Source organism: Myotis daubentonii, chromosome 5 (assembly GCF_963259705.1).
Source record: "Myotis daubentonii chromosome 5, mMyoDau2.1, whole genome shotgun sequence".
In the NCBI taxonomy this organism is placed as follows: domain Eukaryota; kingdom Metazoa; phylum Chordata; class Mammalia; order Chiroptera; family Vespertilionidae; genus Myotis; species Myotis daubentonii.
This window is the reverse complement of record NC_081844.1, coordinates 34,250,093-34,267,765: the sequence shown is the minus strand read 5'-3', so window position 1 is coordinate 34,267,765 and position 17,673 is coordinate 34,250,093. Positions and strand designations below refer to the sequence as shown.

Genomic DNA, 17,673 nt, shown 5'->3' with positions numbered 1-17,673 from the left:
CCGATCGGGGAGCTTGCGAGGTGCACCGTCGGGCGAGTTTTAACGGGCACTGCGACCCTGTCTATACCAAGGAACGCGAGTGCCGACTGAGGATGGAAAGGTGTATTCAAACCCATGGCCGGCCGTTGGGCTCTGAATTCATGACGATGGACCGTCTGCAGGTTCTGAACCTGTGGTGGGCGCTGCGGGAGAATTTGAACAGTACAGCCTGGGTTCGCTACATTTTAAATTTCAGACTTACAAGTGCTGTGAGCATCGGGCGGGTGGTTTATGGAGAGCCAGAGAGGACGGGGCAGTGAGTAGGCGGAGGCGTCCGGCAGGACTCCGGTGGTGGCCGGGAGCAGAGACGTGGAGCGAGCTGGGAAGGTACACCCCACAAGGCCCCGGATGGCAGGCAGGCGGGAAGGGCGTGAAGCTCGCTCGGCCAAGGCGTCTTGCACAAATGAGTGGTTGGTAGTTCCTCGGACGGATCTGGAGAAGCAAGTCTGGACATAGATTCGGGGGGAAATTGTGCAGTTGTGGGAGGCTGACGTGTGACATCTGAGAAAGTCAAGACAGCGGGGAAAAGTGATTGTGGAAATAAAGGACTGTACAAATCACAGGTGATGCGAACATAAATATTATTATTTTTCCTCTTCTCATCCTTTTGGCCTTCCAGCTTGCCCTCCCCCCTCCAGGCCAAAATTCTCAGAGCCAGCCACACATACAAGGTTAGGATGCACTTGGGTGTTTACTGGGAATAAGGCCTCAGAGGCCCGGCCTGGGTTCAGTCACACTTTTTTGGTGATGCTTTTGGGGGTGGCGAGCTCATATAGGCGAGGGGATGCCCGAGCCTTCAGGGAAGCCGGGGAAATGTAGTAGGGGTCGTAGCCCTCATTGAGCTCCTTCCGCACTTTGGGCTTGGCCAGCACGCGGATCCGGGCACTGGCCACTGCCTTCTTGGTGACGTCCAGCACCTCCCAGCGTGGATCTCGGTCAGGAACACACTGATCTGACTGGGCCTTGGGCACTACAGGGGCAGGAGAGAGTGACAGCATCAGGCACTCCCCCGAGGGAGAGCAACCCGCAAGGTCAAAGTTCCCAGGTTCAAGGGCCTCTCCAGTGATGAAGGAATGGAAAAACACAACATGTCCCATCCACACACTGGAATATCACCCGGCCATGAAAGGGAGTGGAGCACTGACACTCACTACAACCTGGATGGACCTTGAAACCATGATGCTCAGTGAGAGAAGCCAGACACAAAAGGCCACACGGTGTGTGAGTCCATCAATGTGAAATGCCCAGAACAGGCACACCCACAGAGACAGGAAGTGGGTTCGTGGGTGTCAGGGGCTGGGGACAGGGTGGAAAGTGACTGCTAATAAGGGGTTTCTCTTTGGGGTGATGAAAATGTTCTAAAATGTATTGTGATGAGTACACAACTCTGAGTGTATTAAAAAGCATTGAAATGTACTTTCTTTTTTATGGAGGTATAATGAATTACACTTTAAAAGGATAAATTGGCCCTAGCCGGTTTAGCTCAGTGGATAAAGCATTGGCCTGTGGACTGCAGGGTCCTGGGTTCAATTCCCGGTCAGGGCACATGCTGGGGTTGCAGGCTCAATCCCCAGTAGGGGGCCCGCAACCCCAGCATGTACAGGAGGCAGCTGATCAGTGATTCTCTCTTATCACTGATGTTTCTATCTCTCTCTCTCCCCCTTCCCTTCCTCTCTGAAATCAATAAAAATGTATTTTAAAAATAAAAATAATAAAAGGGTAAATTGTAAGGAAAAAAATATTTCAAATGGTCACATCCTGGACAGGGGACTCAGAGGGGCCAGGCAAAAGTGTCCTGGGGGCTCAGTAGGCCGTTCACACTCCCTCCTCCGTCCTCTGATGTCATGGTGGGGAGAAGGGGCGAGTAATGGCCACAGGAGGCAGCTCTCCTTGGCTGGCCCTGCAGGCCTGCTGCGTGGATCCAGGGCAGCTCCTGGGTGCACAGGTCCTTTCAGGATTCAGTCTCCCACCTCGTTCTGGGTTCCTGCCCTCACTGTCCAACATGACTGCAGCCTCAGCCAGGCCCTCTCAGGAGTGCTGGCAACATGGCTGCTACCAACCACATGCGGCAGCACCTGATATGGGCTGGAGTTTTCTTCTATTTAATTTTAATGAAAGCAATTAATTGATTTACATCAACTGATAGATTGATTTTAATTGCATTGAAATCATGGCCAGTGGCTGTTGTCATGACAGACAGCTCTGAAGTGCAGAGAACTGTGGCTCAGCCAGGGTCCCTTTCACTGCCACCCCCTCCTTTAGGGACTAGAAGGGAGGTGATCACTACTGGTCACTTAGCCATCAGTGTCTGAAAACCTCAGGATCCTTGGCTTTGAGGGGTGCTCAGGCTCCTTTCTAACCCCTTTGTTTAGAGCAGCGGTTCCAACCTGTGGGTCGCGACACTTTGGGGGTTGAACGACCCTTTCACAGGGGTCGCCTAAGACCATTGGAAAACACATATATAATTACATATAGTTTTTGTGATTAATCACTATGCTTTAATTTTGTTCAATTTGTAACAATGAAAATACATCCTGCATATCAGATATTTACATTACGATTCATAACAGTAGCAAAATTACAGTTATGAAGTAGCAACAAAAATAATTTTATGGTTGGGGTCACCACAACATGAGGAGCTGTATTAAAGGGTCGCAGCATTAGGAAGGTTGAGAACCACTGGTTTAGAGCCCCTGTGCAAATGGAAAAGGCCATCTCCCCGCTTCTCAGCGGACAGGCCCTGCCTCGGTGGAGGGGCCCTTGATGAAAGAGAGTGGGGTTCCTTCCCCCAGGCAGTCACAAGCCCACACAGGCCCACTGCTGGGCAAGGCCATCCAGGCTGTACCAGGGCTTTGCCGGGCCGATGACCATTCCTTCCAAAGGGAAGAGGCCGAAGCAGTTGGGCCTCAGTGGCCCCTTGAGGGGCTGGGAAGACCATGGCCAGAACCCAGACTTCTCTGCCCTCCTGTGTGAGAATTCTGGAGTATTTCCACTGTTGTAATCTCTGGAATATTAAACTATTGATGAAATCCACCACCACACACAGCACACTTGTGGTCACACAGAGAATAATGGACTCATACCCACATAGTTCATGCTCTTCGTTTGTCATCATTTCAATTTTTTAAATGCTGGTCACACCCATTAGTGGGTGGAAGTTTGCTGTTTGAAAAGCACAACCCAACACATTCTTACACACACACACACGGATGTGTATTTATAGGTACATCTGAAATACAGATCAATATATAGATGAATGTGTAGGTACGAATGTGTATATATTTATATTCCAGGTATATGTGAGAGAGAAACAAAACGGTCTTATGAAGCAGTGCATATGTACTCATATGTTTTTGTTCATTTAACCAATCATTTAATAAGTATTAAGGTAAAGGATAAATGAATGAATGGATTAAACAAACAAACAAAATATCCTGTAAGCAGAGTTAAAAGAGAATACGGATTTGGGGAGAAGGTATTTTGCAATGTGCTCAACAAAGGATTAGGGATCACCTTATATAAAAAGCTGCTCTAAATCAATAACCAAAAAACACAGGAAATAGAAAACTGGGGAGATGACAGAGCAGAGTGAATCAGAATGGCCAGCCACACCTTCTGGTGATTATCTGTCAGGAGTAGGGGACACACAGCATCTCCAAAGCCTCTGGCATTGCAGGCCTGGCTTATAACAGACCGCAGAGAATGAAGAGACACATCAATATATTGTAAATATGTATGTTAGAATGCAGCAGATGCTGCAGAAAAAGAGCTCAGAGCAGTCACGGTGCACACAGGTGTCCAGAGGTGGGCATAGCTCATGGGTTAAGCAGGGCGCTCAGAGGAGTCTCACCTAGAGGACATATTGGAGCTCCGCCCCATGGGGGGCAGAGTGAGCCATGCAGGTGTCTGTGATCAGTGTTCTAGGCAGCGGGAGAGGAACCACATAGAGGGGGTGGGCAAGGGTCAAACAGATCACAAGGGCCTGTGGGCCACACAGAGTGAGACAGGACCCTGGGAGGGTCATGAGCAGAGAAGGGGGGAATCCAACTTAAATTTAGCAGGACCTCTGTGGCTGCCACATGGGAAGCGGGCAAGGGTGGCACCAGGGATAAGGGTGGAGGTGACTGCTCTGGTCCAGGGACACCTTAGGGGGCCATGCGGAGGGCAGGGGGAGCTGTGGGCGGGTTCTTCATGTGCTCAGAAGACCAAGCCCACAGGAGTTGTCAGTGCATTGGATGTAGTGTGTGACGGGAGGGGACTGGCAGGAGAGCGCTTGTCGCATGCACACTCAACGGGCACACACTCAACGGCAGGCGTTTGTGGCTCTGCAAGTGTTACACCCAGAAGGAAACACACAAAACTGCTTTATGTTTGGGTGGGTTCCTTTCTTCTCTAGGCTAGCCTGCATTTTTCCAATTCTCTACAGCTGGTACACATTACTGTTGTCATGGCGAGACTGGGTATCTCATTTGTTTTAAAGGACAGAAGAGAATCAGGCCAACTCCCCTTCAAAGCTGTCCTTCATGCCTGGCCAGAGTGGCTCAGTTGGTTGAGTGCTGTTCCATGCACCAAAGGGTTGCAGGTTTGATTCCTGGTCAGGCAACCAAATTATGTTTCTCTCTGATCTCTCTCTCTCTCTCTCTCTCTCTCTCTCTCTCTCTCTCTCTCTCTCCAGCATGTCCTTGGGTAAGGCTTAGAAAACAATGCTGCCCGTCGCCTCAGCTTGGCTCCCTCATTCTTGGCCCTGTCCCCCCAACTTTCTCTTCTGCACCCCTTTGTCCTGCTAGGAGACCCACTCAGACAGCACTCAGCTTCAGGACCATGGCCCCCTCTGACGGTTGCCTCTCTTCCCCTGGGAGCCTGCACAGTACGACTTACCCACAGGAATCCAACAACTGGTCTGCAGCTAAGGGAGGAGATGAAGAGGAAAGCACACATCTGGCAGAAGCAAGCCTAAAGTCCAAGTCTCTGACTGCTCCCCGCCCCTGCCTATGTCCATTGGGGATGGACACAAGGACCTACTTACTGGCCAAGTAAAGGAGCCGGTTATAGTTTAATGCATGTGGCTTAGGTTTTGGCACAGGGTCCCATTCTTCCAAAAGGGTGGCCGGAGGCCTGGGCTTTGCCAACTGCATGATCCTTGAACTGGGGATGGCCATCTGGGCTGCCTTGGACACCTTGGACACCTGGAAACAGAATGAGAGGGGAAAGAGTGAAACAGTCCATAATGCCTCAGAGGCCCCTGGATAGAAAACAAAAACAAACAAACCATAAGCAATGCCAACAGACAGATGACTGGCTGGAAATGAGTTAGTTTGCAATGTGTTCAACAAAAGGCTTAGTAGCTATCATATGTAAAGAGCTCCTCTAGGTCAATAACCCAAAAGAATCCATAGGGGACTAGGCTAATCATATAGGACAGTAAACCTAAATGGTCAATAATGCTCTCCGTTGACCAGGGAAATGTAAATTAAGACAACAAAGTATCACTGAATGCAAACAAATGAGGCAAAAATGAAAATGTCTGACATTGTCAAGCCCTGGCAAGAATGTGGGAGGAACCCAGCTAGCATGGCTTGGTGGTTGAGTGTCAACCTATGAATCAGGAGTTCATGGTTCAATTCCCGGTCAGCACATGCCGGGTTGCAGGCTCGATCCCCAGGGTGGGGCGTGCAGGAGGCAGCCCATCAATGGTTCTCTCTCATTGGTGTTTCTATCTCTCTCTCCCTCTTCCTTTCTCTCTGAAATCAATTTTTTAAAAAAGAATGTGGGAGCAGAGATGTCCGCATGCATTGCTGGTTGGAGAGTAAATTAGTACAAGCACTTGAAGAACCATTTGTCCATCTCAAACAAAGCTGAGTATGTGCACACTCGATAACCACCATATAGAGAAACACCTAGTGGGGGTACAAGGATTTGAGGGCAGTGGTATTCATTGCAGCTGGAAACAACCTAGTTGTCCATTGATAGGGGACTGAGTAAACTAGCTATGGTATGTTCGTAGGATAGAACATGACCAAGCAGTTAAAATGTTGCTTCTATATAAATCAGCATGATGTGCTCTCAAAAACAAATATTGAGGGGAAAAGCAAGAAGATGTCATCCTATATAATAAAAGGCTAATATGCAAATCGACCGAACAGAATGATCTGTCGCTATGACAAGCACTGACCACCAGGGGCAGACGCTCAATGCAGGAGCTGCCCCCTGGTGGTCGGTGCGCTCCCACAGGGGGAGTGCCGCTCAGCCAGAAGCCGGGCTCATGGCTGGTGAGTGCAATGGTGGTGGCAGGAGCCTCTCCTGCCTCCATGGCAGCACTAAGGATGTCCGACTGATGGCTCCCAGACTGCAAGAGGGCACAGGCCAGGCTGAGGGACCCCTCCCCCCCCGTGCATGAATTTCGTGCACCAGACCTCTAGTATATGTATATTAAAAACATGATGATTATGGTTTATGGGTCTGTGTATGAAATAAAGTATAGATTGATGAAAATAAGACAGCTGGCCAAAGCCACTCGTCTATTGCTCTGGAGTCCGTTCCCACTTGTCTGTCTAGGTCCCTGATCCCAGCCCACTGAGGGCAGGCAGTGCCCCTACCATTGAAGTGGGGTTCTCAGGAGAGCCAGTCACCTACCTCAGACATGTCTATGTTCCAAATGTTATTCCGGACCTTCGGGGTAGCCAGCTCCCTCAGGCGATTAGATAGTTGGTAGTCAAAGGTACACTGAGAAATGGGCATGTTGTGGGTAGTCCTAGGGGACATCAACATTTGAGACACTAGCTCAGCCAAAGGGGGAGATATCTGTTAGTGTGTGTGTGTGTGTGTGTGTGTGTGTGTGATCTCTTTCTCAGCTCTTCTCTGTTCCCTGGGATAAGGGAGGGAAAGTGGAGGGTTTGGAAAACACCTCCAAGAAGGGATTCATAAAAGAATCATAACAGGAGCCCTTATGTATTCTCAAGGCTGGAGATATGCTGTCCTGAGGTCATTCCCCCTCCCCCAGGGCCGTCTGTCCACTCCCACATCATCGCCAGGGTCCAGACTTGAACACAAGAGATAGCAGTGTGTCCAGCAGTTGTCAGAGAAAGCTGGGAAAGTGAATTTCCACTGGGTTTGCTGAGCCCACGCCTCCTAAAATCAGGTCTCAGCTATGCCTCTGCTCTAGAAATAAAACCCCGCTTCATTGATCTAAGGCAGACTTTTTATATTTTCACGTCTCTGAGGTCAGGATGCAGCTTGTACATGCCAGCCGGACGTCAGGAGCTCCACAGTCATCCTCGCTGGTGTGTGGATGTAGCTGTTCTCACTGAAATAGCCTAAGTCGAGTTATATGTGTTCTTGGTTCTACAGATGTGGTCTAATTGCAGTTTAAATTATCTTCAGATTATGTTATCATTCAGCATGAAAATAAAAAAGTTATGTTCACCAAAAACAGGCTTAAAAACAGTGTGTGAAACATGTCAACATCTCTGAATCAAAAATGATTCAGACTTCCTGTCAAGATGGCAGCATAGGTAAATGCAATACTGGCCTCCTCCCACAACCACATCAAAATTACAGCTAAACTGCAGAACAAACATCGTTCAGAGACACCTGAAATCTGGTTGGATGGAAGTCCCACAACTAGGGAATTCAAGAAGGAGACACATCGAGACTGGTAGGAGGGGTGGAGGCACAGAACAGGCTGGTCACACACCCATGTGTGGCAGATAAAAACTGGGAGAGAGCCCTAGCTGGTTTGTCTCAGTGTATAGAGTGTTGGCCCCCGGCATGAAGGGGCCCAGGTTTGATTCCAGTCAAGGGCACATACTTCAGTTGCAGACTCGATCCCTGGCCCTAGTCAGGGCATGTGCAGGAGGCAACCAATTGATGTCTCTCTCTCACATGGATGTTTCTCTCTGTGTGTCTGTCTCCGTCCCTTCTACTCTCTCTAAAAATCAATAGAAAAATATCCTCAGGTGAGGATTTAAAAAAAAGTTGGACTAGAGATCACAAGAATCAAGTCAATGATTTCAAATACGAAGAAGCAAAAAACACCCAACCGGAAAAGCAAAATGAAAAAAGAATCCAAAAATACGAAGATAGTGTAAAAAAAAAGTTGGGGGGCATATCTTGGCTGCAGAGGTCTCCCCTGAGGAGCAAGAGGTCCCAGCCTCACACCAGGCCCCTCAGCCCAGGGTTCCAGTGCCAAGAAGAGAACTCCCCATAACTTCGGGATGTAGAAATCAATGGGGATTGAGACTAAGGGAGACAGAGGGCTGCTTGGGTCCCAGGCAGTTCCTCTTATAGGGCCCACACATGGCCCTGAATGGTGTGACTCAGTTGGTTAGAGCATTGTCCCTTATATGAAAAGGTCATGGTTCAATTCCCATTTGGGACACATACCAGGTTGCAGGTTCGATCCCTGGTTAGGATGCATGCAGTAGGCAACCAGTCGATGTTTCTCTCACATTGATGTTTCTCTCTCTCTCTCTCTCCCTCTCCCTTCCTCTCTCTCCAAAATCAGTGGAACCTATCCTTAGCTGAGAATTTTTACAATAAGGGCTCACATACAGACTTACTCGGGCTCACTCCCTCAGTGCTCCAGCACGGGGACAGCAGCTTGAAAAGCACCAAAGACATACAGGAAGAAACTGAATTGTCCAGCATCAGCGCAAGAGCTGCAGTGGCTGCTTTTTCCCAGACAGACATGCTGGCAGAGGCCATGTTCCTTTGATGAGCTCTCCCCCGACAGAGCCAGTATGTGGGTACCATACCTGAGACCATCAACCTGCCTCCTCTGTGTTGCCCCGCTCTCATGACACCCTGAGGCCTCACCCACCCAACTTTCAAGCCCATCCAAGCTATTTCCAGTGGCTTTTCCATATGTTTGTCCGGTCTTGGCTCATGCTTCACATTTTCCTAAAATATCTCAAAAAAGCAGCATTTGGCCTCAGCAAACCCATACCTTTTGTTAAGTGGCCCAAGGCCCAGCACTAGCAGCAGCCGGCCTTGGTTCAAAGCTTTGCCTCGCCTGGCCACCTCCAAGCCCAGCACAAGTAGCAGCCATCTTCAGATCGCTTTGTAGCTCATGCAGAGTGGCCCCAGGCAGAACACAGGTGGTGGCTGACCTTGGCCTGCACTCCCCAGGAGGTCCCAGGGCCAACACACCAAGTGGATAGTTTCAGACCGCATCAAAGCATCACCACCCAGCCACTCCCACAGGTGACACACTCAAGGGGTGGACTCAGTGGGCATCAGTGCTCTGCTGAATTGAGTCCTGCTCTGCGGGTTGGGCCCCTGCACCGCTCATCCTCCATGGATGGTCAAAGGTCTTTGGTCACAGTCAGTCCTTGCAGCTGATCAGCCTGGGGTTAAATCCCCCCCTTTGACATGCCAACAGCAGTCAAGGCTCAACTACAACAGGAGGGTGAAAACAGCCCACATGGAGGGAGACACAACGCAAGTGTCCAGCCTGGGTGATCATGGAGACTGTGCCACTGGGCCGTACAGAACACCTCCTACATTAAGGCACTCTACCAAGCCCAGGAGACACAGCAGCTCTACCCAATACATACAAACAAGCACAGGGAGCCTGCCAAAAAGAGGAGACAAAGAAACATGTCCCAAATGAGAGAACAGAATAACATTCCAGTAAAAGAACAAAACAAAATGGAGACAAGCAATCTCCTAGATGCTGAGTTCGAAACACTGGTTATAAGGAGGCTCAATGAATTAGTGAGAGCTTCAACAGCATAAAAAAGGACCAGTCAGAAATGGAGCATACCCTAACTGAAATGAAGAATAATTTACAGGGAATCAATAGTAGAGTAGATGAAGCTGAGACTCAAATCAGTAATTTGGAATATAAGGAAGCAAAAACACCCAATCAGAACAGCAAAAAGAAAAAAAGATTTCAAAAAAAAAATGAGAGTGTCAGGAGCCTCTGGGATACTTCAAGTGTACCAACATTTGCATCAGGAGAAGAGAGAGAGAGCAAGACATTGAAAACCTATTTGAAAAAATGACAGAAAACTTCCCTAACCTGATAAAGAAAATAGACATACAAGTCCAGGAAGCACAGAGAGTCCAAACAAGGTGAGCCCAAAGCGGCCCACACGAAGACCCATCATAATTAAAATGCAAAAGTTTAAAAACAAAGAGAGAATCTTAAAAGCAGCAGTTGGGCCCTAACCGGTTTGGCTCAGTGGATAGAGCATGCGTCCTCAAACTTTTTAAACAGGGGGCCAGTTCACTGTCCCTCAGACCGTTGGAGGGCCGGACTATAGTTTAAAAAAAAACTATGAACAAATTCCTATGCACACTGCACGTATCTTATTTTGAAGTAAAAAAACAAAACAGGAACAAATACAATATTTATATTTGCATGTGGCCCGCGGGCCGTAGTTTGAGGACCCCTGAGATAGAGCGTCGGCCTGCGGACTGAAGGGTCCCAGGTTCGATTCCGGTCAAGGGCATGAACCTTGGTTTCGGGCACATCCCCAGTAGTGGGTGTGCAGGAGGCAGCTGGTCAATGTTTCTCTCTCATCGATGTTTCTAACTCTCTATCCCTCTCCCTTCCTCTCTGTAAAATAATCAATAAAATATATTTTAAAAATTAAAAATAAAAGCAGCAGTTGGTTACCTAAAGGGAGCTCCCATAAGACTCAACAATTTCTTAACAGAAACTTGGCAGGTCAGAAGGGATTGGCAAGAAATATTCAAAGTGATGAAAAACAAGAACCTACAACCAAGATTATGCCACCCAACAAAGCTGTCATTTAGAATTGAAGGACAGATAAAGAGCTTCCCAGACAAGAAAAAGCTAAAGGAGTTCATCACCATCAAACCAATATTACATGAAATGTTAAAAGGTCTTCTTTAAGAAAAAGAAGAACAGAAATGACCAAAAACATGAACAATAGAATGGCAATAAATATATATCTACCAACAATTGAATCTAAAAAAAAAACCAAAATAAACAAACAAGCAGAACAGAAACAGACTCACAGATACAGAGAACATTTTGATGGTTGCCAGATGGGAGGGGATTGGGGAAAGGGTGAAAAGGGTGAAGGGATTAAGAAGTGCAGATTGGCTGTTACAAATTAGTCATGGGGATGTAAAGTACAGCATAGAGAATATAGTCAATAATATTCTAATAATTATGGATGGTGTCCAATAGGGGCAAGATTTATCAGGATGAACACCTAGTTATGTAATGTCCAATCACTACGGTGTACATCTGAAACTAATATAATCATGTATGCCAAGTGTCATTGAAAAATAAAAAATGATTTTTTAAAAAAGTGATTCAGCCCTAACCGGTTTGGCTTAGTGGATAGAACGTCGGTCTGAGGACTGAAGGGTCCCAGGTTCGATTCTGGTCAAGGGCATATACCTTGGTTGTGGGCACATCCCCAGTTGGGGGTGTGCAGGAGGCAGCTGATCAATGTTTCTCTCTCATCGATGTTTCTAACTCTCTATCCCTCTCCCTTCCTTTCTGTAAAAAAAACCAATAAAAATATATTTTTTTAAAAAGTGATTCAAACACACTTCAGTTAATTTAGGTCCATTGTATTTTCCTTTTTCTGAATACATTAATATAGGTAATTAAAATTTGTGTCTAAATAACTTTGAAGATAACTTTTGAGAAGCATAAAAGTTCTAAGTGATAACAAAGAATTGTGTCATTCATTGTACATAAAATAAAAATGTCTTACAATTGCTAGCTTTTCAGAGCCAACAGAACCCATGATAGTCGTAAATAACATTCCTGAGGACTTACTGTGACAGGCACTGTACTAAGTAGCTTTTGTGTGTGATCTCTACTACCACCTGCTCTGCAGGTGGAGAACTGAGATCCCAAGGGTCATGTGCCTGCCTGCAGGCATCCAGCTTAGACTTGGGTTATCTAGCCTAGAACCTGAACCCCCCTCCCCCCATGCTACAGCCTGTCAAGGGAAGAGAATGGTTTTCTGCCAAACTCTGCCCTCCGAGTGCCTACCCATCCCTCCTATCCTTACCTATTGCTGTCGCAATAATCCGTGTAGAACTTTTTGGGTCGAGCAAGTTCCTCCACTCGGCGGGACACTGCTACACAAATGGGAAACAGCCCCAACTTGAAACCTGCCCACCCCCTGGGGTTCTCTTCCTACTGAATTCAGCTTTCCATGGGCTAGAGCAGTGGTTCTCAACCTTCCTAATGCCGCAACCCTTTAATACAGTTCCTCATGTTGTGGTGACCCCCAATTTCATTGTTACAAATTGAACATCATTAAAGCATAGTGATTAACCACAAAAACAATATGTAATTATATATGTGTTTTCCGATGGTCTTAGGCGACCCCTGTGAAAGGGTCGTTCGACCCCCAAAGGGGTCGCGACCCACAGGTTGAGAACCGCTGGGCTAAAGCAAGAGGCAAAATGTGAGGAACTATGGGCCCAAACAGTTCAGCTAGTATTAGACACCGTACAGAGAGGTGACTTTGGCTGTCCCCATTCTAGGGACAACAGGCTCAGAGCCTGAAGTCTCATTCGAGCACACAAGATGGGAGCGTCAGGGCTGGGCCAGTTCCTCAGCAGGGCCCTGATGGTTCCAACGGCGCCCTGGTTTGGAAAGTGGGTTTTGGTCTGAAGTTTGCACAGGCCTAGGGTTTCCAGGGGCTTAGTGTTCCCTCTGAGGGAGATTCTAAACCCCAAGAGAGACCCTGCCCTTCACTTCTCTCCAATAATGAGCTTTCTTGACATGTTTTATTTGAAGGGATCCATTGCTCTCAAAGAGGATAGAAACCATTGTGAGAGGGAAGAAGAAAGCCTTTTTGTAAAGTGAATACTAACACCCATTTTGGCTATGGTGCCAACTGGGGTTTCCCTTGGAGAATTTCCCCCACACCCCTCACCCCCAAGACCAGCTTCCATCTGGCTCTGGCTTCTTGAGGTTATCGTGTCCAGAGATGAGGCCCTGGAACGCTGTGGAGGACAGACACTCCTGGGAGATATACGGAGGAGAGGGGAGGAGCCTGAGGGAGTCCCAAGGGGCCTTAGGGCTAGGGGAGTCCCCAAGGTCTCCCCAATCTGAACAGGGCACGGGTTGGGGTGAGATGGGGGCAACCCAGCCCCAGGAGGCCAGGAGCAGCATGTCAGACAGAGTGGCCGAGAGCCATGGCTGGGACAAAGGCCACCTGTGGCCAACCCCTGAGCCAGGCGGCCACTAATGGGGAAGTGGAGATGGTGAGTGGGCTCAACCTACCAGGCAGCGTGATGGAGAGGGTGGTGTCTTCCAGAAATCTCTCTGTCCAATACACGGATGGCCTGGAATGCATCCAGTCGTGGCTCAGGGTGAGGGAAGCCAGGGCAGAGGCTCCCTAAGCCCTGCTCTGAAACAAAACTCAGGGCTCCCCACAAACACAGACACACGTGCAGACGGGGACACAGCGAGGCAGAGGCAGGGTGGCTGGAGGAAGACCTGGCGGAGTGACCAGTGGGAAGGAAGGAGAGAATGTGGAGGCACAAGAGAGGGGCAGGTCAGAGAGGGACATGGGGAGGAGAATCTTAGAGACAGGGGGCAGTGTAGATTACTGTGAGCAAGGCTGATGTGCAGCGAAGTGGGGAGCTGGGGAAAAGGCGTAACTAAGGAAAGGGGCCTGGGGCCTGGCTGTTCCCCCCAACACGGGCAGGAGGTGGAGAGAGGAGACACTCTGGGACTTACCAGTAGACACAGAACCGCAAGTTCGTCATGCATGGGGAGATCCAGACAAAGCCCTTACAGCGGCACCCCATCCTGCGATGAGACAGCCCAGCCCCTGCCTTGCTCTGCAGCTCCCACGTGCTCTCCTGGGCCTCACTCTCCTGGGCCAGCACCCAGAGGCCACTGCCGGCCACCACGCCCCCCCAAACCCCCATGGTTGGTACCCTGACTCTTCACCCCAAGTTTACCATGCAGGTGACAGATGGGACCCCCAGGGGCTGCTCTCCCCCTCGCAGACCCCCATCCCCGCCTCCAGCAAGACCACCTGCAGCGCTCACTTGTTTTTCAAGGTCTGCCAGTTGGTCTTGGGTTTTGCCAGCTCAAGAAGCCGCCTCTTCTTCTTCTTCCCTCTTCTCATGAAGGTGCTGGGGAACCTCTGGGTGATGGACAGCCGGCTTGGGGAGAGTTGGATGGTGAGGCCGGAGTCTCTGGCCTTCCAGCCCCCCTGAATCTCCTCGCCCTCTGAAGGGGCCTCTCTGGGGGCGAATTCTGGCATCCAAAGAGGTGGACTGCCACCTTCACCCCAGCGGCAGCCAGATGTGTGACCCTGGCCAGCTGGCCTCGTTCCCTCCTCTGTGAAATGGAATAGAGACCCGCCCCCACCTCGCAGGATGGCTGCAGTTATTACATGAGACGTTTTCTCATCTCGTGTGTATCCAGGCCCCCAGGGGGACTGAGCCACAGAGAGGCCCCGGGCAGCCCCCAGACTATGGAAGGAACGGGCCTTCTCCTCACTTCCTTTGGCCCTGGGCTCAGATGTCCTCCCTGGGCCCTGTCACTGCCTGCACCTTTTCCCCCACAGAAAGGGCAGCCGATGGGGGAGGGCACTGGCCAGCTCCTGCTGACCCACTGGCCTCCTTCCTGCCTAGACAGCCACAGTCCGGAAGAGCCCAGAACGTGGCCTAGTGGAGGGAGGGAGGGATGCACACACTGAGTCCACAGGTGAGGGGCACCTGGCTCTTTCCAGGATACCATCAATTGCCAAAAATCAGTCCCCCAAATGCTTGATTCCCCAATTCTCGGTTCCACCAGCTCATGAGCTCCCAGCCACCTTCAACTTTTCTGGCAATTTGTAACAGTGGGAATGGTGGCGGCTTCTGAGCCAGGACCGTCCCCATTTCTTTCTTAAGTGAGGGCCACCTGTCTTGACTTCTCAACTCTGGCATCTAAACACTGTCTGACTCCAAAATCGGAGCTTTCGTAGGGTTTCCCACTGTAACTCACCTGCTACCTCGACAGAGATTGTGTTTGCCAACTTCACCTCGGAGGCCAGTGGGGGTACTGCCCGCTCTGTCTGATACCCTCACCCTAGAATGACTACATGGGCCGGGGGGCGGGGAGACCCACACTAACAGCAGTGACACAGAGGCCACGGGGACAGAGGGTGGACGTGGGGATAGGCTCTCTCCCCAGCGCCTGAGCCCCGCTCCCCATACCCACCTCATCTCAGCCACACCCTCCTCCTCTTTCTCCAGGGCCCTGTTCACCGCTAGGAGGGCCTCTCCTGGCTCCTGGGCATCTGTAAGTTCTTCCTCGGTCACCTCCTCAGGGGGAGTTTCCTCTTCCTGGTCTTCGAACCCCAGTTTCCCATCATCTAGGTCTTTGTATTTGAGGTCCGCGGACCGTAGGCCCTCGTACACAGGGTTCTGGAGGCCCAGAGCATCATCTTTCTGTCCCCTTCCCGAGCTGTCCTCGGCCTTCGAGGTATGGTAAGGGTTGAGCAAACTTTGCCGATAGTCCCCCATGAACAGGGCCCTTCGCCAGCCCTTCAACCTTACTCCCAACACACCCAATGTGTCTGTGGTCACCTGGCAACAGGAGAATGGCCTGCCCGCATTCTCAGCATCCACATTCCACTCTGCAGGTGCTCATCACTGGGTATCGCCGGAGCTCCTCCCAGTGCCCCTCCACTAGGTCCTGTGTGGGGCCCACTCACTCCTCCAACCTCCGCCCTCATTTGCCCCCTCCTGTCACTTCTCCATGAACATGCCGGGTGTGTACCCCTCTTCGGGGCCTTTGCACTGCTGGTCCCTCTGCCTGCGATCTCTGCCCACACGAGTCCCAGGCCAGCTCCTACTCGGGAAGGCAGCCCCAGTCCTGGGTCCCTCTGCATCCCAGCATTTTGTTTTACTTCTCCGAGGCATTTGTCATCACCTAAAATGACATTGTTGACTCACTTATTTTCTCCTCTGCTTTGTAGAAATCACCTCTTCAAATGAGGGCTTGAGAGTGTCCCATCCTGCACATCCTGGTACCTAGAATGGCAGGGCCCACAGAAGGCTCTCAGAAAGGGCTGTTGCATGAATGGTTAGATTGGGAGCTTGGCTCAGTGCTGGAGCAGACCCGACTCTATCCTACATTCCTTCTATTAAAAAAAAATATGTTCTTATTGATGAGAGGGGGGGGGGAGAAAGAGGGAGGGGGAGAGAGAAAGAGAGTGAGAGAGAGACATTGGTTGGCCCCTCCTGTAAGCCCCCTGGGGATTGAGCCCACAACCCGGGCAGGTGCCCTGCCCAGGAATCGAGTCTGTGGATCCTTTGGTGCATGGGATGATGCTCAACCGACTGAGCCACCCTGGCCACGGCCTACATTTCTTCTCCGTAAAAGACTCCACTTGTGCTCAGATGGAGGAAGCCAATGCTGGTGGTCACGGCTCACCGGGGGTCCTTCCCAGGACTGACTTAGGAATGAGGCCTGAGGGGAGCCTGCAAGGGGCTTCTAGAGACGGCTTCCCGCCGAGTGAAAGGAGGCACAGGAAGCAAATGCCTTTCTCTTCTCCGTGGTTACTTTTGAGCCCGCCTGCGGTGGTAGAGCTCGGGCCGCTCGCTCGTGACCATGACACCTGCTGGTCTGAGGATCGTGAGCTGAGGGTGGGTCTCTGGTGGCATTGCCGAGCCTATGAACTTGGCAACCATGGAGACTTCTATGTGTGTGTCCCAGACGGTGAGGGAAGAGGCCACCCTCAGGGTCCCAGCCTCAGCAGACACTACATGGAATGAGTGTCCCATGGATGCAGGATGGTGGGAAGCAGAGCATCTTCATGATTTTAAGCCACTAACTTGGGGCTGTCTGTTATGCAGCAATCCTGTCCTGAGTGATGTGTCAAGGCGGCCCCGGGGCCCTGCAGGGTCCCTGACAGGCTCCGGCCTCTGGAGGGCGAGCACCTGCCATCTGCTACACTGGCCCCCGCTCCTGTTGGCCTGTTCAAACCCCACATGCCCACCAGTCTCCTCTCTCATCGCCGTGCAGTGAGCTCATCCCTCGATTTTCATGTGGCTGAGTCCCCTGAGGTTCACCTTAAACATCACCTCCTCCAAAAACCCTTCCCTCAAGTAGGGTGTTTTCCTACCTTTGTGGTGGTGTCTCCCAGCATTTATCATGAGCTTACTCTATATTGCATCTGTGACTGTCTTTTTGCCCCACTAGAGTATGTGGGCTCGAATTGGGCGGGAACCGCGCCTGTCTTGCCTCCGCCTGGACACTCACACCCAGAACAGGCGCGCCCTCTGCGGAGTTTCAATAACTGCCTTGAATTTGATCTTCCGCCGGCGCCAGGGAGGAACAGCAGTACCGCAGGGCGACCAACAGAGGGCGCTCCGCTCAAGGGTTTGTGGGCTCCTAGCTGCGTCCCGCACGAGCCATCCTCTGAGATGTCGGTATCATCATCCCTGTGTTGCCCAGAAAGGCCAAGTGATTGCCCAAGACTGCACAGCATGGAGCCTTGGGCTGCCTCTGGCGGGGCTCCCGGCGTTTGCGAATCTCGATATTTGCAAAATGCAGTCATGATGGGAAGGCCCTTGACCAAAGGGCATTTGGGTGTGTGTGTGTGTGTGTGTGTGTGTGTGTGTGTGTGTGTGTCAGAAGCTGAGGGATCCAGTGCCCTTCCTGCCTCTGGGGCAGGGACGCTC

The 17,673-nt window shown here is 50.5% G+C and overlaps 1 protein-coding gene across 1 annotated transcript; it reads right to left on the bottom strand.

The window, feature by feature from the left end:
- Positions 1 to 688: 688 nt before the first annotated feature.
- On the bottom strand, positions 689 to 15,510 carry SPMAP2 (sperm microtubule associated protein 2). Its single transcript, XM_059695270.1, has 8 exons — positions 15,206 to 15,510; positions 14,044 to 14,160; positions 13,727 to 13,798; positions 13,268 to 13,329; positions 12,042 to 12,111; positions 6,673 to 6,790; positions 5,066 to 5,225; positions 689 to 1,009 (listed from the first exon to the last, which is right to left on the bottom strand). Exons 1-8 carry the CDS (start codon positions 15,508 to 15,510, stop codon positions 771 to 773), a joined length of 1,143 nt encoding a protein of 380 aa, XP_059551253.1. The 3' UTR covers positions 689 to 770.
- Positions 15,511 to 17,673: the final 2,163 nt, after the last annotated feature.

Coding starts and splice junctions, on each gene's coding strand:
- SPMAP2 (XM_059695270.1), bottom strand. CDS start 15,510: ATGGGGGACTATCGGCAAAGTTTGCTCAACCCTTACCATACCTCGAAG. Junction 13,330..13,726: donor TTGCGGTTCTGTGTCTACTG/GTAAGTCCCAGA, acceptor GATGCATTCCAG/GCCATCCGTGTATTGGACAG. Junction 5,226..6,672: donor GGAACATAGACATGTCTGAG/GTAGGTGACTGG, acceptor TTCTGTTTCCAG/GTGTCCAAGGTGTCCAAGGC.